This window comes from Rhincodon typus, chromosome 1, assembly GCF_021869965.1.
Source record: "Rhincodon typus isolate 14 chromosome 1, sRhiTyp1.1, whole genome shotgun sequence".
NCBI lineage: Eukaryota > Metazoa > Chordata > Chondrichthyes > Orectolobiformes > Rhincodontidae > Rhincodon > Rhincodon typus.
Genome location: NC_063332.1, coordinates 161005341 through 161031106, shown reverse-complemented (window position 1 = coordinate 161031106; position 25766 = coordinate 161005341). Strand labels below are relative to the sequence as shown.

Genomic DNA, 25766 nt, shown 5'->3' with positions numbered 1-25766 from the left:
CAGGCTCTCTGCTCCTGTGATGCTGCTTGGCCTGCTGTGTTCATCCAGCCCTGCACCTTGTTGTCTACGTTCAGGCATTGCATCCTTACCTTGAATTAAACAGAAGTCTGGGGGACAGTAGTTCTCTGGTACATTTTCCATGGCATTAACTTGACCAGGGTCAACTCTCTGAGCAATCAACATCCTTTTCTAATGCAGTCACTCTGCTCTGCCTTATTTCATCAACATTTCTACACTTCACTTTCCATAGATCCTGCTTGATCAGTTGCATGTTGGCTCAGTGGTTAGCACTGCTACCTCATGTCTCGAGGATCCAGGTTCAATTCCATCCATGGATGACTGTCTGTGTGGAGTTTGCACATTCTCCCTGTGTCTGTGTGGGTTTCCTCCCATTCGCCATGCTAAATTCTCCAGGGATGTGTAGGTTAGGTGGATTAACCATAAGAATGCAAGGATAGGGGGTTGGGATACTCTTTGAACGGTCAGTGTGGACCTGATGGGCCAAATGGCCTGTTTCCACTCTGTAGGGATTTTATGTGCTGAGTGTTTCCAGTATTTTCTGTTCCGAAGTTATTTTACATATCAAGTCAAATAAGGTCATTTGTTTTGGAAGTCTCCTTCCATTAAGATAAAAAAAATGCCAAGCACAATGCTTCTTACACTGCTCATAAAGTAAGATTAACATTTGGATATAAAATAAAACATTATCTCAAGTATATCTGAGTATATGGTAATACTTTCTCTTTGATTTGTTTTGATTGATTATGTGCCATATTTCAAATGTAAATTTTTTTATTTCTATTCTTATTCTCCACTATTGTCACTTCAGCTTTTGTTATTAGCCCAAGACTTTTTCTTTGGTTTGACCAAGAGCAGGAATGATATTTTGTTTTCCTCCAGAGAAATTTTTCTGCCGATATTTTGGGTAAAGTCTAGCTTTTAAGAATTTGTTTTCTCTGGAAGATGATTCCTTGCAAAACAAACAACGTATTCCCAGGGACAGATCAGGTGACTAAGCAGACTGGGAGCTAAAAAATAAAAAAGCATGAGGTAAAGATGCTTATTGCATGAGAGATCTCTTTCTAGCAGCCTACAGCAAGGTGGCTCGAGGGCACATCTCTTTCAGCATAAATCAAAGGAAGTTTTTGTCTTGACTGAATGAGTTTAAAACCCTTGATAACGAATGGATTCCATTAAGGATAACTTCAACTTCTAGGATAGCCAACCTGAGAAGAGACAGAGTCCCCTATAGGCAAAAATCCAGACTTAAAGAATATTAGAAACAAGAGAATTCTGATCAATGTAGCTACCTTTATGATACTAGCTACACCTGTGTTCAATGTTCTGTTCACAAATATGGGGCAGCGGACAAGATTTTGAAGAGAAACCTTGATAGAAGTAATCAGATGACCCAAGAAATCTCAATCTTCAAATAAATCTGTATAACAGCACTTAAATCAATTTATTAATTTTCCCATTTGTGTTAAATATCTGGCTGAAGTTTCTTCAGGTGTAGGCCGAATGGGTGTGGAAGGAGATTTGAGTTAAGAAGATGCTTTAAAGTTTAAGTATCAGAGTTAACTATATTTTAAATATCTTTCAGGTAACAAACTGTTTAAGATAGGGTGCCATTGCTACTATCCATGTTATTTGATTTTTGTACAGAAGAACATTTGATTTTAACAGCGCACCTTGTGGCTTTGTTCTTTTAGTAAATATATAGGTATTTAAAAAAGTGCTGGTTTCTACCACGAAACAGGCAGTCCCCAGGTTGCAAATATGTTTCATTCCGGAGTCCATTCACAAGTCAATTTGTACTCAAGTCGGAACACAATGCAAGACAATATAAAGGAACAATCCTGTATTTATACAGGAAATGTTCATTTGTCAGATCTTTATTCTCCTTTCTCAGATCGTTTTTTTTAAGTATGTGTTCAAAAGGCAAAAATTCATAATTTGGGAACCCTCTGTAATGACATTAGAGATCCAGTAAATAGACATGGGAAGATTATGGAGATGATTATGCTCAAGAAGTTCTACTGTACTTGTGGAGATTAAAACCTTTTACAACACAGGGATGTAGAACAAGGCTGGTGTCTCCCAGTACCAGGGGGTTCCCAGGTGTCTGAGTCAGGGGGATCCAACCAATCGCTGGAAATGGTATGGCTGTAGACACAAAGTGCAACGACATATAAAACAGGAGCTGAGGTGCCCACCAGTATATATTTTCTTTAAATGTACTGGAAGATTTTTAACAAAAGTTATTCAAGTGTTAAACCCTAATAGCTGCTGGATCCAGTTCAAGGTTCTTACAGAGGACTGACCATCTGCCCCTGGACTGCAATGTATATATCCCAGCTGTACCAGTCTTGATGCAGTCATCTGCCATTAGGTTTTAAGAAAGGGGACATCTCCGAACTCAGTGGGTTTTGGTGCTCAACCCTACATTTCTCCTCTCCCATGCCTGCACTGTGGACTTTCCCCCAGAGAATTTTTACTGCCGATGTTTCAAGTAAATTATTGATAATGGAGTTATTAACCAGTGATGAATGTGGAGGTTGTCTGTCTGTCCTATGTCAAGCGGGCATGGCGCAATCATAAGCAATTTAATTCAAAAACAGCCACTCACCTCTGCAACCAAGTCACCATTTTCTGCGTGAAGTAATATTACAGCACCAAGATCCTTTAAAAAAGTAAAGGCTTCATAAAGCTGTCAATACAAAAAGGATATAAATTTATCAAAGTGTTCTAACCATAATGGCATCATAGTGATAATAATATCTTCTGACCCAAGCTACAGACATAGGGGCAACATCCCTCGCCTTCTTTTGTTCTAAAGGAGAGAGGGCAATGGCAAAATATGGCTCTAGCTGCTCAACCAAGAGTTAAAGCAGAAGCTTAAAGGGTTGGATGGATAGCATGGATTATTGGATTTATCCTTACGGTCGATTCTAGGATATATATGGGAATTTTAAACCTGCAGGGGGAAATAAAACTTAACTATCAGTAGATCTATGCTGTACAAAATTTTCAGTCACCTGTCTACAAATTCAATCCCCAGAAAATAAAACACAGCACTCTAACTCAATCTATTCTCACTCTCTGAGAATTTCAGCCATCGTCCCATCTGCAAACTTGGGGTGGATTCTCCTGTCATGGTGGTTACCCTGAAACAATGTCTTCTAACTGCCTGTTTCTCTCCCTGTCCTGACGAAATATCGATAAAAACTCATTGAAAGACCCTGGATTAAGTACATCCTAATATACAAAAAAAAATATTCTACTTTACCTCACTGTCTGTCATCTGGAACATGTCTTTATATGCCATGTAGACTTGAAAAGAATTGATATCTGTTTTCAGAAAAGGATATTATATTTAGATCCGGAGTACATCCATCAACTATTAAAACATGAGTTTCATTCATATCTGTGACATTTAAGTTATAAAATATAGTAAATCAAACTATGATACTTTAAAATATTAAAATAGAGATTTCAGAGATAAATATCTAGCTTTAAGGTTACAGGACATGTTTTGGCTGCTGGGAGCACGTATCAAAAATTACGGGCACAGTTGAGCTCAACCACAAATTTGTGCAAAATTCTGAGGCCAATTTTCCAATATGTATTCCTCAGTGGGTAATACGCAAATGGAAGAATAAATTTGGAAGATTTATCCTGTAATCTGAATTTGATTAACCACATGAAGCAATTCCAAAAAAAAATTCCTTTCTTCTTGGATTTCCTCCTCTTTCTCCCCTTTAGCACTAAAAGTATATATCAACTTGACCATTCTCCAGAAGATGACACGCCTCCAGTGCCAAACCCATACAACCACTCTTAGTGTGCAAGGTTTGATGGTAAATGTGGATAATTTTGGTTAACCGTAAAAGTGCTGCAATGTAACTCGATCCTTCCTTACCTATGCTCACACAGGTGCCGTTTCTAGTTGGTGACTAGATAATAATTGGAAGTGAGAATTTCCATCACCTTTTCTCTCCATATTCGAAGACAACAGTGGAGCCTGACAAGCTACTAGATACTTTACTGTGCCATACCTGAATTGGATCTGTGAAGCGTGGCAGGGAGCAGGGTGTTGGATTTATAGACTCTGACGAGGGTGAGTACATATAACAAATTGTGTTGTTAGGGTGTGTGGGTTACCAGCACCATCCAAGCCATTCTCACAGACATGAGATTGAGGGGGAAATGATAAGACTACCCTCCCACAAGTGGTGAGTATCTATATAACAGCTTCAAGTTAAAACAAAGAACTGCAGATGCCAGACATCTGAAACAAAAACAGGAATTGCTGAAGAAATTCAGCAGGTCTGGCAGTGGCTGTAGAGAGATTTACCATTTCAGGTCCAATGACCCTTCTTTAAAGCATTCTCCAGACTGAATTTCTGTAGCAATTTCAGTTGTAAATGGTCACTTATGGTCTATTGTCAGAGGGTTATATTTAGGCCAAGAGAAACAGGCCAGTTGGCTGGACATGGTTTTCTGGCAGCATAGGGTTGAAGGGTACAACTTTCTAGGTAGGGCTGCCTGCCTAGCCTCACCAGAGAGACTTTCACTGCACAGCAATGAATGAGTTGTTGAGGGGACTTTTTCTTTCAGAGGCTAAAAACTTGGTGGGAAGGCACCTTCACATTGAGATGCTGTCTTTCTCTCTCTCTCTCCCATCTGAAAACACACAATGTTGCTTTTTCAGGTGGGAGAACCTCCTATTGGCCCACAGCTTCAAAAGTGAACCCAACATCTCTAATTGGATGTCAAGCCTGCCCCTGTTTATTAATTAGCCAATCTGGGGAAAATTACCACTCATTGATCATTGCTCATGCAGTGCAGGATTCTGGACCCCAACTGACTCTGACATCAGGATCCCACAGGAAAGTTCCTCTCCCAGGTTATATATAAAGATCCTTTTTTATGCTAAAGGAGACAGTTATTAACTCAGTTATAAATAAGACGGCATGCTAGATTTGTGTAAGAAAATTAATTTTAATTTAGTTAGCCATTTGAAATTATCTCACCAGAATCGATGGATTCGCAACAGTGAAGAAATGGGTGTGAAGCATTGGTGAACATCAGAGTGTTCTCTCTGATAAATACTAATGGATATGATAATGTAGTAGCTACTTTGACTTTTGTTTTTATTCATTCATAGGTGTTGATGCTTTAACAAGTGTTTCTAACCGCCATCTCTAACTTTCCTGGAGAACCATCTATAATATTGTCACTAATATCATATAATGTCATAGCAATGTGACATCAAAAGGTGCCCCTGTGCAAATTGGGATGTTTTAATGGAAACTGAGTTTCTAGGAGGCAGGAAGAGCTAATGTATCAAATGAGGTGGGAAGGGGCAAAGTGAGGGGTTGGGAAAAGACAGTAAGGATGAGGAATCAAAATTCAATATTTAAATAAAGACAAAGGGAGAGATACTTAGAAACAGAACCATACCATTTATATCTTGGGCCAAGTGCACCATTCGATTAGACTGTGTTGATTCTTACATCCCACTGAGGTAGTGGGCTGGAAATCATGCACTGATATTCCCAGAGTAATTACAAAAGCCAAAAAAAATTATCAAAGTATGCAAACCTCCAATTTACCTGTCAGACAGACTCAGATTAACAGAAAATACAAACCATGTTTCTGACTTAACAAGAACTCCTACCTACTACAAATAAATAGATTCTAACCACCATAAACAACAAATAACTGCCGACATATAACTTACTACTTAAAACTCTAATCCCCGTCACCTACGTACAGATAGACACACACAAAAAAAACTGGGGTTATGAGCGAAGGGAAAAATTGCTGGGGAAGCAATTCAATGGCACCAGTCCTCAGGATTCGATGGCATGTTCCTTTCATTTTCCTAGTCCTTTAATTCTTTTATCTTTTCCTTTGGGTTCCATCACTGCTTCACAGAACACACAGAGTGACTGGTTCACAAATTATAAACTCTGACTTATTTGTTTAAAGCAACAGCTCACAGCAACTGGTGGGAGAAAACTACTGACTTTCTTTAGCTTAAGGTATTTCACTGGAGAGAAAGATGCACCACTTCCCCTTCTACAGGTCAGAGGGCTTCTCACTGTATCATTCACACCCATAGCTGTTCAGCTACCCAGGAACCAATCACAGAGTTATCGTCAGGCCGATGACCTCTGCCATTCGCAACTTGTCACAATTCCATAAACCAATCAACAAGCTGTTGCTGGCCAAATCTCACCTTTTACACAGGCACCAGAGCTGAGCTGTAGGTTTTACACCTTCCCACACGGATTACAAAGCAACTTACAATCAGTTGCAGTTATTTGCTTTTTAAAAGTACGGCAATTCCTTCCTCAATCCTTTGTTGTAATACAGTCCTTTTCCTAATTCAGTTCACATTCAAAAACTGAGTAAAATAAAAGGATGTGAACTTTACAATGATCCACACTTCAATCCCATTTTCCTACCTTTTCCTTATATTCCTCAATATTCTTACCTAATAAATATCTACATATCTTAGTCCTGAAAGCTTCAATTGTCCAAGAATCAACAGCCTTTTGGGAGGGAAAGTTCTAAATTTCTACTACCCTTTGAATCAGAGAAAAACAGCAAAAATATTTTTAAAAACTTTTTTCTTTCTTACAGGTTCAGTTTTTTTTTATCCTGTGAAGAGTAACCAAACAGAAATCACAGAACAAAAATCAGCTTCCTTTCTGCATCATGAGAGTTTAGTACTTACCAATTAGCAAACATACAAAAAAATGGACAGTGAGCATTCTCTGGCCTCACACCAGGCCTGCTTTAATATTTATTTTTATTTTTTCATGGAATGTGGGTGTCATTGGTAAGGCCAGCATTGTTGCCCATTCATAACTGCCCTTGAATTGATTGGCTCTCCAGGCCATTTCATAGGGTAGTTAAACATCAAGCATGTTGCTGTGGTTTGGAGTCACATGTAAACACAGAAACCAGGAGCAGGAGTAGGCCATTCAGCCCTTTGAGCCTGTTCCACCATACAGTACAATCACGGCTGATCCTCCATCTTATAGCCATAATCCCTCTTTCTCCCCATACCACTTGATGTCTTTAAAACCCCAAAATTAATCTCCCTCATTCTTAACGTCCAACCAGGTATGAATGACAGATTTCCCTCCTTGAACTCAATGTTTTAGGACAACTGACACGCAAACCTGACCCCCTAAGGTCCCCAAGCCCCTGATCCCTCTTCGCCCAAAAAAAAAACACGTTACCTTAGTCCAGCGCCATGACACTTCTTCCCCGATATTCCCTTGCAGCCCCAGCAGCATCCATTACTTGCTTTTGGCCCCAATGGGACTACTCAGATGGTTCCCCAGATTGGCTGGCAGCTCTCACAGGGTGGGCTGGTGAGCACCATGCCCATCAGTAAAATCTAGCCCCTGACTCACAAACAACACCCTGACAGTTATATTATCTAAAGTGTAGTGACCTTTCTCTTGTACCAAGATTTCCAACTCTTCTTTGATGCCTTCGTCCCACTGAGGAATGTCCACGTGCAGGGAGTAATCGCAACAGGATCGGTTATCAGCTGCCTCATGCCATTTTTCAAAGGCAGTCAGCAAAGTGGCATTCTTCTCGGGCACGACATGATCAACTAACAAGCAAAACATTCAGATGTGAGTCACGAGATTAAGAACTTCAATAACCAAGAGATTCTAAAAGATCTCAATGCCACTCAACATAGGGCAGAACACATCCAATTTCACACAATGTGTCAGCTGACCCCTCGGGGATTTCAATGCTTTGTTACACGTCGCTACAACTTAAACAAAAATGAGCTAAGTTGACTTACTTCAGCGTGGTTTCACAATTGAAATCAAATCCAAGGAAACGTGTAAGGTGAAATAGTTGATTTCTGAAGATTCTGAAGCTACGTTTTCGGGAAACCGGAAATTATCCAAAGAATTCAATATGGTATTAAATTTAAATATGATGATGCGATATATAATGCCAGCCTGAAGTTTGAACAGTTTACAACTCAGCACAGAAACAAGACAAAATGGAAATTGTACATTCTTTATTTCTATTTGAAGAATTTTTTTTAGAACATACTAGAATGCTTCTGTATTTAAATGATGCTTCACCATATTTTAGCAATAGAGGTTTATAAAATCTTGAGAGGCATAGATAAAGTGAATGGCGAAGGTCTTTTCCTGTGAGTAGAGGGTGTTCAAAACTAGAGGGCATAATTTTAAGGTGAGAGAGGAAAGATTTAAAAGGGACAGAAGGGCAGCTTTTTCACACAGGGTGGTTTGTGTGTGGAATGAACTGCCAGAGAAAGTAGTAGGTGCGGTACAGTTACAACACTTAAAAGACATTTGGACAAGAACATTAATAGGAAAGGTTTGGAAGGATGTGGGTCAAATGCAGGCAAGTGGGACTAGCCTGGTTTGGGAAACCTGGTCGTCTTGGATGAGTTGGACACAAGGGTCGGTTTCTGTGCTGTATGACTGTATGACTCTAGTAATTGTGATAACAGCAATAGCTCATATTTATAAGCATCATAAATGTAATATAACATCCTAAGGACCTACAAATGGTAATAAACTAAACACCATATTTGGACTATTAAACATTTCAAAACATTTGATCAAAGTCAACATTAATTTGTATTAAAGGTGAAACAGGAGTATGGATGTGTAGGCAGGGTATTCCATTGTGTTTAGGACCTTGGTAACTGCAGGCACAGCCAGCAAAGTTGGAGATAATAAACTCAAGCACGCTATAGAGACCAGAATTAAAGGAGAACAGATACCTTGGAGGCTTGTGGGCACGAGAAGATTTCTGAAATATGGGGGAGTGAGGCCACAGAGCGATTTGAGCTCAAGGATGAGAATTTTAAAATCAATGTATTGCTTTACCAGGAGCCACGGTAGATCAGTAAGCAAAGCAGTGATAGATGAATGGGACATGGTACATGTCAAGACACAGGCAGTATATTATTAGATATCCCCTCAAGATCACAACAGGTAGAATGTGGGATTCTGCCCAGTTTTCCAGCATACCTTTTGTCTTTAGCTGTCAGTATTCTTTGTTGTTCAAAGGAAACAACACCAACTGCTTTAGATTTTTTCCCAGACAGTTCATTCTTGTGCATTTATCCATTATGGGCATACTACATTTCCTGAGGTTTATCTTTAAGGAGTCCTTGAACCTTAATCTTGGCCTACTTCTCAAGCTGGGGGGGGAGAGGAGGCCTGAATGTTTCTTGCATCACAGGTTCCAACTGGTCAGTTGGAGAATATAACAGTTTGGGGGCATCTTGATAATAGTCATCATGGTACCAGAAGGTTTAGAGTGGTTATAGAGAAAGACAAGGAGCAACAGAGAATAAAAATATGTAACTGGAGAAAGGCTAATTTTACTGAACTGAGGAGGGATCTAGAATCAGGACAAGACTGGTAGACAGAATGGTAACGAGCAAAATGGGCAATTTTTGAATAATAAGTGAAAGTGAAAACAATAGGGAAAAGGCAGGGGAAGGGGATCAACAGGATAGCTCTTCAACAGAACTGGAAAAGACTTGCCCCACAACTCCCCTATCCCCCAACCCTGCAATGCGCAATCCTACAATTCAGGCATCGTACTAGGCAAGCCTTGTGATGCTGTGAAAGTGTCCCTATCTTTGAGGCTTGGGTTCAAGTCCCATCTGCTCCAGAAGTGTGTAATAACATCTCTGAACAAGTTGATTACAAAATATGTAACAAGACAAGGCAAGCCATGGGAAGGTGGGAAGGTCAGAAAGATAAAACTGCATCATGAACCCTGTTGCTAATTGGTGATTAGTTGCACTTGACGTAGTGTGGGTGGATGAGCATTTCTTTGGTTTGTCCCACACATTCAGTGAACAAACTCCAACGAGAATCAAAAGAATAGATAATACAACATATTTCATTATTTGATTTGCAAATCAATACACACAGTCACATACTGGGATTCACGCTATTGGACCTTTACACCTCTGGTGGGCATTTTCAGAAAGTGATAAGTGTGTAGGGAGTTGGCAACACAAATGAGCATGCTTCTGGAATGAAGACATGTGTAACTGTGTAACTCCTATAAAATATCCAGGCTTTGATGTGGGCAGTGTCCTTGTAGTGATCCCATTGGCAGGTCTGCCTTCAGGGTATAGAATTCTGAAACCCATGCATCATTATGACACAGTTTTACAGTACAAAAGCGAGGGAGCATTGTCAAAGAACAATCAAGAATATTTGCGTTACAACATATAGAATGAAATTGTTCTGATCAGGTGTTTTTATCATTATTATCCAGGAAGTGAAAAGTACAGGAATAAAACAGAGCAACTGTACCACAAAGAGCAAAAGTAGAGACAGAATGAGAAATAAATTAAAAGCAAGGCAATGATGTACATTAGCTTTGAATGACGTAGAAAATAAATCCTGCAGATTTTTCAGTTGAATTAACACCAACAAATGTCAGAATTGGAATAAAGGAATTTAGCTCCAACCAAAGATCAATAAGTTACCTTGTCATCAGTTCATAATATGCCAGTAAATACGCTTTGGCTTTTTCTCATGACCTTGATTAAAAGGAATTGTTAGTTCTAGCAGCAGATACACCATATGTTACTGCAAGGACCTTTTCCGTCAAAATTGATTTAGCTGTCACACGATATTAGCATGCCCTAGTAATTTACTGAACAAGTGAGTTCTCATTTCAACGTCATGCATTAACACATTTCTGCCCCACTGGGTAGATGGTAGGAAGGGTCAGAGGTTACGGAGCCTGTGGGCGTTAGGGTGGATTGAGGAAAGGTACATTTCTTACTTATCATTGTTGTTCCTCCTGCCAGGGCTGCCTTTGTTCCTTGAAAGAAGTCATCCACACTAGTGGTGTTCATGTAGGGTTTCAGTAGATAGGTGTTTGCATCAATTCCTCCTGGAATAACCATCCTGCCATTTGCCTCGATGGTTTTTACATCACTGGGGACATTTAGATTGTCCCCAATTTGTCTGAATGATAAAAGAAAAATCACAAGTTGCACAGCGCCTTAACACAAAACAAGGAGAAACGTTTTTTTGGAAAAATCATTGTTGACAATGAATATAGGATTTGAAACAAAGATATGTTCAGGCAAGGTTGTATTCCTATGAAATTCAATGGCCAAATGTTTTAACAGTCTATCTTATTATCTAATACTGGGGATGCAGCACCAAGGGCTATGCGTATCAAGAACACAAACTTCATCAATTCTGAATCAGCAGACAAGAATGGGAAGGATCTTTAGGTTATCAGGTTATGTCCAGCAAAAGCTAGGATGCAACATGAATTGGAGCAACATTGGTAACCAAGAGAAGGCTAAGTCCTGAATCAGAATCAGAATCTGATCAGAATCCATACCCCTCAAGATTTTATAAACCTCTACGGTCACCCTTCAGCCTCCATTACTCCAGGGAAAATAGCCCCAGCCTATTCAGCATTTCCCTATAGCTCTCACTCTCCAACTTGGGGAACATCATCATAAATCTCTTCTGCCCCCATTCAAGTTTAACAACATCTTTCCTATGGCAGGAAGACCAGAACTGAACGCAGTATTGCAAAAGTGGCCTAACTAATGTCCTGTACGGGAACAACATGACATCCCAACTCCAATGCTTAATGCACTGACCAATAAAAGCAAGTGTACAAAATGCCTTTTTCACTACCCTGTCTACCTGTGACTCCAAAACGTTAAATTAAACTCTATCTGCTGTTCTTATTCATGGTCAATTACAAATGACATCAAAGTAAATTCTATTGGATTTAGAATGACATCTTTTAAATTTAGCATAGCTATGCACTTATCCACTGAAGATGTATGCTTGTTAATTTCTGTTAATTAAATTGTGAAATTAGTAATCATCTCATTTAAGTTTTTTTTATTACGACTGAAAGAAACGGAAATATCTTGTACACTTCCTTTATTGGGGAAATGTAAGGAAAAGGGAAAGGGAAAAGGGGGAAGGGAAAAGCAAAAGGGAAAGGGAAAGGAATCCTGCACTCAGGTTCCCGCCAGGTCAGACGATGCCCAGCCCCACGTGCTCAAAGATCGGAGGGTTCAGAATTGGCCTGTTTTATCATATGAAGACTCACAGCAAAAATACACAGTCCTTAACAGACATCAACGTGGAGCTACAGGAACACAGCAGGCCAGGCAGGATCAGAGGAGCAGAAAAGTTGATGTTTCAGGTCGGGACCCTTCTTTTTTCTCTCTGAAAAAGGATCCTGACCCGAAACATCAACTTTCCTGCTCCTCTGATGCTGCCTGGCCTGCTGTGTTCCTCCAGCTCCGCACTGTGTTATCTCTGACTCCAGCATCGGCAGTTCTTACTATCCCTGAATAGACATCATTCTTGAATCAAAGGACAGCCTTTATTATTACCTTAGCAGGAGGTAACCTGGTGCTGTGTGTAAATGACCTTCAGAATTTAGTTGATAGTTCAGGTTTTCATTGCAACCCCAGTCCTGTGTTCTATTTCTTATCCATTGCTAATATCTACAAATCATTTATCTTAGCAGTCGATATATATTTCTTGAGAATTTATTTTGAGCAACAGAAAGACATGGCCTTATATGAGTTTGGCCTCAAAGCTTACCTTATGATTCCATCTTCAAGATAAATATCGGCGTAGTGGGACCGGTCGTCATTGATGATCCTCCCACCTTTGATGAGAATTTGATCACCCTAAAAAAGACACAAAATTGACTAAGCCCATGTGTACATGACCATAGTGAGCAATTTTTCCCAAATAAATAGGTTAAAGTGAAAGCATTAAAAAGCTTTGGCTCAGTGTTCAATTATAGAGAGTATGGAGAACAGCATTACACATAATATGGGAAGATTCATTAATGGGTAGTTGGAGTTTATTCAAAGAAAGAAGTATATTTGGGACCAAACTGTCTCTGTGTTACAGAGTCTGCTGTGGTAATGCACAATCCATCAGCTAGCCCACTCTCACAGTTCTGGTTCATAACAAGAAAAAGGAGTGCTTCAGTAAGAAATGCTAACCCTTACAGGAGAAAAGGGCAAAACAAATTGGATAAACATCACCAGTACATAAACAGATACAAATTCCTGTAAAAACTCAAATCCTTTCAGTGGATGGGTCCAACTGTAGAAAGGCAGAAGGCTGCAAATGCTAGAAATCTAAAATAGTAACAGCAGCACTTGCAAGTACACAGAGGGTTAGGCAGCATTTGTAGAGAGAGTTTCTGGTTAATGACCTTTCATAACCTACAATTCATCAGCAAAAGTCTTTTATTTTATGCAATGCAAGAAACAAGGGTTTATTTTCTTACTTGGTTATTTTCTCAGCAGGTGAAGAATGCAATCGTAAATATCAATGCATTCAGCTCATGAAGGGGATTTCAATATATGCTCACTGTATAAATATGTTAGGGAACTCATTCCCTCATGTTATCTCATATTAGCCCATATTTTAAAAATCTGTTCTTTTTCAAAACTAGCATGTTATACAAATGAAACACACTGAGAGGCATTTACTGACAATTTAATATGCTTTGGAATTGTCCCAACCATATACAATAAATTGATGAGTTTTCATTAGATAAATTTTGAAAGATCTTCTGTGTCACAGAGTGTTTTGGAAGCCGCTCCATAATATAGAGCATTGCCAAGATGAGTTCACTTAATAACTTTTCTGATTACCTGGAAGACCATAGTGTGCAGCTAGAAATAACAGCAAGAGGCCATCTTATCTACATAGCCGCCAAGCATGAAGAAGTTATCTGTGGTTATAATATGCTCATCTCTATTTATGAAAAATAATAGATTCAACACTAAGATGTGAAATCACTTTCTAAATCTGATTACGACCATGGCATATCAATATATAATAGTGTCTTAATATTTTCCTTGAAGATTGCTTTCAGGCACTTACCAAATGAAAATACCAAATATTTAATTATTGCTCTAGTGTGATTTACAATGTGGGCAGGAGAAAGAAAGGAAGTACTTTATACAGCACCTTTTGTGACCACCAGACACCTCAGTGTTTAGTCACTGTTGTAAAGGAGGATACCATGAATTATTTGCACCAAGAAGGTTCCACAAATAGCAACATGATACTGACCAGATAATCTGTTTTTGTTACATTGATTGAGGGATTGAAATATTGGCCAAGACACTGGGGATAACTCCTTTAAAACAGGATACATCCACTTTAGACGGCAGAAAGAGCTTCAGTTTAACATCTCGTCCTAAAGACAAAACGTTCAACAGCATAGCAACTAGAATTTTAAATCAATACCAGCTATTTTCCATGATACTCCTCAAAGGAAGTCAAAAGGTTTTATGGACTGGATATCTTGTGGTATTGCTTATGTTAGTTTGAAGGAGGGATGCTTTATGTAACTTAAATGATGAATAAGTGAAAGTAAATTTGGTTTAAAAATACCGTATGTGTTGACACAATGCATTTGCATAATGCTGGAACAGAAATTAAAACTATAAGATGAAAGAGAAAAATATGTAAGTAGCTGAAGAGTCTGAGTATCTGAGGATTTGGGAGAGGGTTAGATAAGTCAATAAGTAATGAAAAACACAGTCGTGGGGTATGCATGAATTTGTCAGAGGTTACTGGCTTATGAGAGCACTGGGAGGAAAATCTGTTCCTGTGTTAATGGTTTATCGTGAGTGCCAGTCATGACTATGCTGACAAAGTGTTGCTCAAATGTTAGGGGCATTACAATGTGTACAAAGTGCATGAACATTGTAGCTGATGGTAATCCAGAAATATGGAAAGAATGCATTTGGCAATGGCAGAAAGCTTGAGATCTGGTAAAATTGAGGTGTAAGGGTACCTGTAAATACTGAAGGGGAGGGAATGGAAGGAAATTGACTTTGCAGCCTTCCTTTGATTGTCTCAATTACCTCTTCTAATGTAGGCTCTTCTTTGTTTAAATTACTTCGTATTCTTTGGTGGGGGAGGGATAGTTGGAGCTTAACTCAATTAGCTCAATGACTATTGTGTGGTTTAACATGACATCAATAGAATGATGGGGTCCAATCTCTGCTTTGGCTGAGGTACACCTGGACCCTGCCTCCTTATCCTACTCATAGCCCATTGTAAAATCACCACAAGCTGTGATATGTTGGCCTTCGAATAGTCAAGGATGCTGCCTGAAGGAGAATGGTGAAATTAAGAGTAATGTGCTAAAATGGGATTCATATAATCAGGATGATGTACCTTATCACATGACTCTCATCAGTAACAGTAAACTAGAATGAGCATTTGTAGAGAGAAATCATAGACATTTTATTAGAGTATTTGACACTATTTGATAATCGACTATGTAATGATGTAAATAAATGAGTATTACAGCATAAGGAGTTGATTAGCTTTACTCAAAGTTAAGAAACAAGCAACATCAGGGGCAGTGTACATGCAGACTCCCCAGTCAAAGCCAATAGAGTTCCGTATCTCAATGTGCTGATATCAATATTGGCCTAGCGTACAAGGTAACAGAAGGCAGCAGCTACGGAAATTAAACAGAGCCAGGATACAAATTTACAACAGAATCCACAGGATACTTCTGAAAACAAAAGACTCCAAAGGTACAACAAAACATCAGGGGACTTCAAAGTTGTAGCTGAGCGAAAAGCAGGAAGACCACAAAGATGGGCCAAACCGTTGAGAAAGAAAGGAAGACTTTGAAGACAGGACGAGATCTCAGAAAACTTTGATTACAGAACTACAGCAGCAACAAGTCATCTGATTGCTGGAAAAAGAACATTTGAAGACTTTGAAACCTCACCATTAACAGCAACACTCTGGAGAATAAAATCTCAGGATTTGATTCAAAGCAAAATATTGCATATGCCAGAAATATGAAATCAAAACAGAAAGTGCTAGAGAAATTCAGAAGGTTGGGCAGCATATGTGGAGAGAGAAACAGAGATAATGTTTTGAGGCTGACATAATTGTTTTTTAGAACTGAAGGACTGGGACAGGATGTTGTTTCAATAGGATTGGAACATAGTCAACAGCAAGATGGACAAACCCAGGTATCCAATCAAGAATGATAATCTGTAAGGATGACAGTTTCAGTCCAGACCTTGCCATAAACTCTACCTTTTGATAATATGGAAAGTCCCACAGTGAGGCCAATATTAGGAGCTCTGGAACATGTTGGAATGGTTTCAAGCTTACATCCAAAAGAGCATTACCATCAAATTAAGTTTCGATATGCTATAGGTCCAATTACTGATGATGTTCTGCTAAGACAAAGCATGGAAGAAAACCCTATGGCATATGATGTATTGCTTAAAGTATTTGATATGCACTTTAATTCCAAAAGAAATATAGTAACGGAAGAGGTAAAATTTCAACAGCAGCCTCAGCATTTGAGAGAACGTATGTATTTATATCATCCAGCAGGAACTTGCAAACATGGATCTTTGAAGAATGAATGAATTAGAAACTGTATAGTAGTTAATGTTAGGAATTAGAAGCTGTCAGATTTTCTTCAATCCAAAGAGAACAGGCAGTCTAATTCACTAAACAGGGACAAATCAGGTGCAAAATCGGTCAGTACTGAAAACAAACATAAAAGATTTTTCTGACATGATCAGCATGTATAGATGGTGTCATCATCCTTCCAAAAGGCTGCCAAAATGCCAAAAGAGCACAAATCAAAGCCATCAATCATATTGGGATGATCCAGATGTGACTCCACAGTGAATGTTCAGCAGGAGGAACTGAATGCTACAAGGGTGGCCAGATGGGTAATTTTAGAAAATATGGTAAGTTAAAAGCACCTTCATAACCTCAAATCAAAGAAAAAGTCATGTAAAAGGAAAATTTCCAGAGATTTGGAAATCAGGCAACTAGGAAAATGATCAAAAGTTACAGCTACAGAACAAAAAGTGAACTCAACATTCCTGGCTGAGGTCAAAGAAAGCCAAAACAGACTCAGGATCATCAACTTGAAGGTACAGGGCACTGAAACAGATTGTACACTCAACACAGGAACAGCTGTTTCAATACTGGCAGACAGCTTACCACAGCTGAAGTCCACGAGAGTCAGACCAGTAAACACAGAACTCCAAGTTCTAGGAGACACAGATCTTTAACCAAGTTAACCACATCTACACCAGAGATTTTCCAAAGGACAATGACTTGAATCATAAAAGTAAAACAGGGAATCCATCTGTCATGTGGATGAAATCCTAGCACATGGCAAATCAAAGAAGGAACATGCCCAGAGAGTCAGGGATGTTTTAAAAGCACTATAGAATTCAGGCCTTACTCTGTATGAAAAATACCAATTCTCTAGACTCACAATGATATTTCTAAGACACATTCTCCAAGAACAAGTCATTACGGTGGGTCCAAGGAAGACTAGAGTCATCAGTGCAGTTTTGATGTACAAAAATGACGTATAACACTTCGTTGGTCTCATATTGGAAAGTTTATTCCCAACTGAGCCAATCCTATTCAGCCCATAAGAAACCATTTGAAAAAGGTCAACAATTACATCAGAGTCAGGAACAGACTGCAGCTTTTGAAAAGATTAAAGCGATGTTACTTTCTACTAATGTTTTCACACATTATAGCCCAGGTTTATGCACTATAGTAGTCATGAATGCATTTTCCACAGGTCTAGGAGCAATCCTTATTCAAGTGCAAACTGACGGAACATGAAACCTATTGAGAGGTTTGATGAAGACAGAACAGTATACAGTTATTGAAAAGGAAGTGTTAACAGCTACATGAGGATGTGAAAGGCTCGTAGACCATCTCTTGGGGTTGAAATTCCAGGATGAGTTGAACCAGAAATCTTTGGTAACATTATTGAGAGCAAAAGAAGTCTCAAGAATACTTCTACATATACACGTTCGGCCTTTAGACTGATGAGTAATGATTCTGTTATAGTCAATGTTCCAGACAGAGTGCACATAACAACAGATACACTCTCAAGAGTAGCAGCAGATGGAGCGGAATAAAAGGTTTATCTTTTTATTGTAGAAGTAGAGTCTTATTTTACAGCAACTAACTCTTTAGTGGCAACTAAGGGATAATTCAGAGGAATTCATGCAACTCAAAAATCTAACGAGGAGTGCACCAAGATCAGATGACTGTGTCTGCAAGAGTCGTCAAAATATAATACAGCAGACCAAGTGCTGAAAAGTTATCAGAGCAGAAATAACGTTTGACAATAGTGAGGAAATTGATTGGTAAATGAACAAGGAATGGTTACACCAAAGTCTACACAAATTCCTCATCCTACACAAATTCCACACAGATACCCAGGTATCACAAGATGCATAACAATTAGTGTGGTGATCAGATATTTCAAAAGACATATGGGATCACATTTTGTCATGTCAAACTCATGGCATACACAGCCTAGAGTCTACAGAGCTAATGATTTCAGCAAAGTTTCCAGAAAGGCAGCAGAAAAGGCTAGCAACAAATTTGTTCAATTTTAGATGTATGATGTACTTAGTCCTCAAGTAAAAAGCAAATATTGCTGGAGATCTGAAATAAAAACAGCAAGTGCTGGAGAAATTCAACATATCTGGTAGTGTCTATGTAGAGGCAAACAAGCTTACTGTTTTGAGTACAGAACCTGAAGGAAAGTCATTTTGAACTGGAAACATTAACCTTATTTCTCTCTCCATAGATGCTGCCAGACCTGCTGAGTCTCTCCAGCACTTTCTGTTATTATTTTATGTTTTAAAAAATTCAGCCAAACTCCTACATGTCATCATCAATTTTAGAATTTGATATAGTCATTGGATCAGTCATCTTTCAGTTGCAAGTACTTGATTAAGTGGGCTTTCCATAAAACATGCAAACCCACCAAGAGAGGGTTTTCTGAATTCATGCAACTTCCGGTGGAAAAGGGACCTAAAGGATCCTTATAGAACTTGTCTTAGTGACAACCTCAAAAGAGACTACATGTGGCCCCTGAACCCAACAATCCAGCCTTATTTTCAGTTTATCTTCTTATTTGCTGATATAATTTATTGGAATTGTCTGGAGTTTTGGAATGGTGACCAGATAAATTGAATCTAGAACAGAGGCTTCCATCAGCAACCCTAGACTAAATGGAATTTCGGTTTAATATTTATGAGGTAAATTCTTATGTTCACAGTTGCATTCAAAGGGAATTCAGAGTACAGAGAGTACAATGTTGTAGAACAATGTATAACTCCTTCATGTTTGATTGTGCCTTATGTTGGGGGCTCAGAATTGATTAAATTAACCTTCTATGACCATATGGTCTCCAAAGTCAAAAGCGGTGGATTGGACTTAATGGCACTTCATATATAAGTCATTTTTAAAGGATTTATGAATGAGACTGTCAATATAATGGAGGAGAGAAACCCCCATCTAAGAATGTAATAACTGCTGCCCATCTCCAGTTTGGAATAACCTTTCTTGCGGCCTGTGAAGACTTTCCAACCCAAGCTATTGCGGTAATGGGAACACTTGCTGTGACAGTAAAGGAACAGTGTCATATTTCCAACTCAGGATGGTGTGTGGCAGGTAGGGGAACTTGTAGGTGAGCCCATATATCTGCTGCCCCTGTCCCTCTAGATGGTAGAGGTTATGAGCTTTGAAGATACTGTCTAAGGAGATTTGGTGAGCTGATGCAGTACATCTTGTACACGCTGCCACTGTGTATTTAATTGTGTATTTATTTGTATTGTATTTTATACATGGCTTGTTAATTTTAAAAGAAATTTATGCTGGCCCTTAATACATTTTTAAAACAAGTTATGAAGTGTTTTCAGCTTGCTGATAAGTAGATTTCTAGGAAGATCTTAAAGGACAGGAGAAATTTGAACAGCTGGAGTAACATGTCAAAATAAGATTCCCAAGCCTCAATCCTAAGCATCTGAAAGTATGGCCACCAATAGAGGGGAGAAGGAAGCAAGGGGTTATGGTGCTGAACAAGGGAACCTGAAGGATAAGAATTTTAATTCTGTTTGCTACAGCACATAATTGAAAATTTAGGCAATAACAAGAAAACCTAGGTGCAAAATGGAGAGAGGGTAATGGACAAACAGGAGTTTCGAGTGTATGAACAATGGGATGTCATCCAGTAGAACGTTTCGAGTCTTGATGTAATGAAAACTGAAATGAAAGTTTGGGAGATGGGGGTGCCAGTGAAGACGAGACTGCTGATGTGTAGGGGGTGGAAGGTGGAAATGGAAAAACACATAGAAGTCTCCTCTACATCGAGGACAGCTAAAGCAAATTTGCTGACTGCCTTGTGGAACACCTCCATTCAGTCCACATATGTGACTCTAAGCCTTCAACCACCCGTTATTTTAAAACTTTGCTCCAGCCTCATTCTAACCTTTCACTCCTGAACTTTCTTTTTCTCTCTCTTCAGATTGATGTTCTGAAAGGGGATTGATGGCCATGGACTTCTATGTTGGTTCCGGGTTATCTTTGACATTGCACTGCAATGATTTGTCGTTGATTCAACATCCTACACTGATACACTTCTGATCACCGATGGTGATGGGGTAGGTAAAAGTGATTGAAGTGTTTAATTTCACATAAAGTGGTGGAGAAGGCTTGATGGGCCGAATGGCCTATTTTTCTTTCTACATTCCTACACAGTTCCACTTGGTGTAGGCATACTGACATTCCAGCTTATTGCAGCTGCACAAAAAGGTGATGTTGGGTACGTTTTTCCTCTCTATATCTGGAAGGCTGTACATTGTGTCCCTGTGAAAATGTTGCATTTCTGACCTCTAAGTAAAGCAGATGGTTCAGGAGATCACGAAGACACAGGCATGTGGAATGAGCCAGATGGGCCATGTATAGCAGCACCAAGAGTTGCTCCTGATGACCCAGTTCTTACCCCCAACGGATCAGGAGTATCAATTCCTCACGCTCAATTTTCATTGGACCTCAACTACTCACTCCTTCCAGTTTTAGTGCATGCCATGGCCCCTCTGAACCATATCTGCAGCGGCTTTGGGTAATCTGACCTGTCAGTGAAGGGGACAAAGGATTAGTCAAACAACATGGCTTCACTCATGGTGCCTGAGGCCAGTTACAGCTGGTCACAGATGTTAAACAGTCTAAGCACCATTAGTAGATATGAGTAGATTACAGTGATGTCCACTTACAAAGAGGCTCTAAGCTGAATGTTTCCACTAACTGGGATAATCATCTCTTTAATAATTACTTCCTTCCTGATGGAGCTCAGCAAAAGATTCTCCACAGCACGTGAGCAGTACAAGGGAGGGCAACCTTGTCTGACTGTAGTTTTGATCAGAGAGCCTTCTGTGTTACAACTGATGGGTCTAGCCACATTGCAATGGAACATTCCAAGTAGTTGGATCATGTCATACTACCTGACCCTGGTGAAGACCTTTATACAGAGAACACCTCCGACCACAAGTGCACCAGGAAGTAGTCAGCACGTAACATCCTCCAAAAGAAAATAGTAGATCCAGTCAATTGGTTTTCTAAATATATATTGCCAATATCAGTTGGGAGAATGCCTGATCATCAAAATGTAAAAACAAGCACCAAGATGTAGCTTTGCTGGTATTGAGAAAGGGTCATTCCATCAGATCATTCCTACATATGTAAAGTCTCACCCCTTCTGAACATTGCCCTTCAGGTGCCTCTACATGGGAAGAGATTGTTGTCCACCATCTTGTGGAATGTGGCCTTGTAGAGAAGGTAATGAGTGGATTTTATTGGGCTTCATCACAAGCAGTTCCATGATACAGGACTCTATACTTTATGTTATGCATAGAGACAAACATCAACTGTACATGGAGGGACCATCACCTTAGTAAAAGTTCTATGATGTGCCTGATGTGTGCTGGTTTTTCCTGTGCAAGGAATTGTCCTCAAACAAATGTTGCAAGCTGTCACATTCCAAAATCCAGGGCGCCATGCTGAGAGATGCATTAGAGCTTGGGGCAACCACCACAGAGACTCAATAGGGAAAAGTTTCTAAATACATTCAGTCATTGTAAATGAAGGGCTGTAATCTGTAATAAGCCTCAGGCTGCATGCTTCAAGAATGTACGTTGCAATTCAACAGTACTGAAAATATGATGAGGCACCTCAGAGTGAAACATGCTGTATAGAGAACTCTATGTCAATTGTACTATTTGTAGTCTGAAACATGTTGCTCTTTGGCTGCATACCTGATCTGGGATATATTTGCTAAATTTGAAGACTGTTACAATTGTACAAGTTGAATTTTTTTGCAAGTCTTGTGATGTTTAATTCAAAATGTTTTGTAATGTATCATTTGCAATTTCTTTTTTTCTGAATCAGATATATTTTTATAAATCCAACACTGCTCCAGTGAAAGTGTATCAGAGATAGTAGGAACTGCAGATGCTGGAGAATCTGAGATAGCAAGGTGTAGAGCTGGATGAACACAGCAAGCCAAGCAGCATCAGAGGAGCAGGAAGGCTGACGTTTCGGGCCTAGACCCTTCTTCAGAAATGGGGGAGGGGAATAGCCTCCACCTATCTTCTCCTCTATCCATCTTCTATCCACCTCCCCCTCTCTCCCTATTTATTTCAGAACCCCCTTCCCCTCCCCCATTTCTGATGAAGGGTCTAGGCCCGAAACGTCAGCCTTCCTGCTCCTCTGATGCTGCTTGGCCTGCTGTGTTCATCCAGCTCTACACCTTGTTATCACTGCTCCAGTGAAGTTCGTTGAAACCTCAAGGACTAACACATCATCTTTCAACAAGGTATTTCACAGCTTTCCAGGCTTAATGTTGAGTTCAACAATTTCAGACAATATCCTTTGTTTCCATTTTCTCTTCACTGTTCCTTGTGTTTTTGTGTTTGGAGAGTCGCAGTTGATGACAATTCTACTTTTCCTATTTACCCTTTCTCCAGATCCATTGTTTGTTTCTTTACATGTCCCATACCATTAACTGTTGCCTTCTAACAAAATCCCTTTCGACATTTAATCTCTCCTTCTTGACCTTCCACACAATGATTGGTCTTTCCCATACCCTTTATTTATGTTGCATCTCTAAATACTCTCAGTTCTAAGGCAGGACCATTGATCTGAGTTATTAACTCTGTTGCACTCTCCACAGATGCTGCCAGACCTGTTGCCCAATTTCAAGCATTTCCTGTTTTTATCTCAGACATCTACCATCCATGGTATTTCCTCTTGAAGACTTACAAAGGTCTTTGGAGGGTAGAGAACATGCCGTTTACAATGTCGACCAGCATGTGGTCAGCAACAAAAGCAGAGTTCAGTGATCAGCAGTTTAATAGTAATGAAGGAGCAAAGATTTAAGAGGAGACACACAAAAAGATGGAAGGGACCTTCACGATTTGAAGATTTTATGTTGCATGCACTTGGTATTGGGAGTAAGTAGTTTCAAGCCAAATATGACCTCTTCCGATAAAAACAATGGCTATAAGAAACGTGTAGAAACTGATCTTGTACCTTCAAATGATGTCATTAAAGGATAGTGTCTAATTGGGAAAGAGGAGAGGACCAAGTTTAGATACTTAGCATATTCCAGACGTTAATGTGAGAAACCAAGAAGCCATTTTGCTTAGAACATAGAGACAGGAGGAGGTCATTCTGACCCTGGAGTCTCTGTCAACATTTAATTAAATTGTAACTGATCAACGATAACCTAATCAAATTTCTATCCATCTCAAGTCTAAAAATTTCAATTGACCAAGCATCCACATTCTTTTGGGAGCCTTAATTAATCCATTAAACCGCGCAATGTTGTGTGATGATACTGCATTTGAAAGATTTGGAGAGATACAGCAGAAAAAAAGAAAGCTAATGCACTGTAGTCACAGTTTTAAAGGACATAATTCATGAAACTAGCCAGAGAAATCAATTCTATGAACAGGGCAGAAGACAGACTGAAAAGATACAAGCAGGGAATTTTAAAAGAGAGAGCACTGAGCTGGGTGGTGGGAATACATGAGGACCTTAAACAAGAACACATGTAAATGTAGAGAAGAAGTGGTAGTTGAACAGGACAAGTAAGCAATGTTGGAATGTTGAAGGAATTATCAATAGGTAGGTGGGTAAATTCTGAACAAAAGCAGCTATTAATAATGCTAGCTACCACAAGATCAGGCAGAGGAACTGAGTCATTTTGTCAATCATAAATTTGTGTGCTAACTTGGTTCACATGCAATTTATAAATTTGGTTATATTTCCAATAGATATATCTTCTCTAAGGTCCTTCACAGTATGGCCCCAGTGGCCTGATAGATAAGGCACTAACTTCCTAGAGATTATGGGTTCAAATCCTAGCTGGGTGGGGGGATGGAATGATTTTTGCCCTGAAATAGTCTCTGTATTCGACACAGGAAGGTTTTTAGCTCTTAGTGTGCAGTGGCAACATCCCTACGTCTGAGCTACCTGAGTTCAAGTACCATTTGCTCTGGATGTGTGTAATGACATTTATGAACGTAGGGACCAATCACTCCCGCAAGTCCCTCATCCGCTCCACACTCCCCACTAACCCACGGCACCTTTCCCTGCAACCGCAGGAGGTGCTACACCTCGCCCCTCACCTCCGTCCAACGCCCCAGACAAACTTTCCAAATCCGACCGGGATTCACCTGTACATCCTCCAACCTGGTCTACTGTATCCATTGTTCCCGATGTGGCTTCCTCTACATCGGTGAGAGCAAGCACAGACTCGGTGACCGATTCGCATCTGCGCTCTGTACGCTATAATCAACACCACCTTCCGGATGCCAACCATTTTAACTCCCCCTCCCACTCCCTCAGTGACATGTCCATCCTGGACCTCCTCCAGTGTCACAATGATGCCACACATAGACTGGAGGAGAAACACCTCATATTCCGCCTCGGGAGCCTACAGCCCGATGGCCTAAACATAGAATTCACCAGTTTCAAAATTTTCCCACTCCCGGCCTCATCCCTTGTCCAACCCTCCCTCTCGTCCCCACCTCCTTGACCTGACACTACCTGTCCACCTTCTTTCCAACTATCTGCCCCATCCTTCCCACTGACCAATCTTCACTGCCCTCTACGTACATCCACCTGTCACCATCCAACTTACATTCCCCAGCTCCACCCCTCCTCCTTCTATTTATTTCCCAGCTCCCTTCCCCTTCCCGAGGCTGGTGAAGGGTGTAGTTCCTGCTCTGCTGATGCTGCCTGACGTGCTGTGCTCCTCCAGCTCCACACTGTGTTGTCTATGAATGGATTGCTCAGAACTATCTACATTGCCACACAACTTTACCCAACAGTCATCGCATTCTTGCAGGAAGGTGGGTGAGAGCAGGTGTAATCTAGTCCTCTCACCCTCCTTCCTGCAAGAATGTGATCCCCTACTCCCAATTCCTCTGTCTCCGCCGCATCTACTCCCCAGATGGGGCGTTCCACTCCTGAATATTCCAGATGTCCTCGTTTTTCAAGGACCGCAACTTCCCCCTTTCAGTGGTCGAAAATGATCTTGGACCGCATCTCTTGCGTTTCCCGCACCTCTGCCCTCACATTCCATCCCCGCAACAAAAACAAAGACAGAATCCCCCTTGTCCTCATGTATCACCCCACTAACCTCCGGATTCAACTTCCGCCATCTGCAGTCTGACCCCACTACGAAGGATATATTTCCCTCCCCACGCCTATCTGCCTTCCGTAGGGACCGCTCTCTCCGCGACTCCCTCATCCGCTCCACACTCCCCACTAGCCCCACCACCCCCGGCACCTTTCCCTGCAACCACA

General features: G+C 40.1%; 2 protein-coding genes across 2 annotated transcripts in view; one reads left to right on the top strand and one right to left on the bottom strand.

Moving 5' to 3' along the window:
* LOC109921182 (ellis-van Creveld syndrome protein-like) overlaps positions 1 to 3962 on the top strand; it is a 70654-nt gene extending 66692 nt beyond the window's left edge. The window contains exon 21 of the transcript XR_007262890.1: positions 3937 to 3962. The gene's annotated coding sequence lies outside the window, so the exon portion shown is untranslated. The remainder of the gene's footprint in view (positions 1 to 3936) is intronic.
* LOC109921181 (dihydropyrimidinase-related protein 1-like) overlaps positions 1 to 25766 on the bottom strand; it is a 46433-nt gene that overhangs the window by 14208 nt on the left and 6459 nt on the right. Inside the window, exons 2-6 of the mRNA XM_048601118.1 lie at positions 12648 to 12736; positions 10840 to 11024; positions 7478 to 7642; positions 3290 to 3351; positions 2630 to 2710 (exon numbers count right to left, since the gene is read on the bottom strand). Coding sequence (XP_048457075.1) covers positions 2630 to 2710; positions 3290 to 3351; positions 7478 to 7642; positions 10840 to 11024; positions 12648 to 12736 — 582 coding nt within the window. The remainder of the gene's footprint in view (positions 1 to 2629; positions 2711 to 3289; positions 3352 to 7477; positions 7643 to 10839; positions 11025 to 12647; positions 12737 to 25766) is intronic.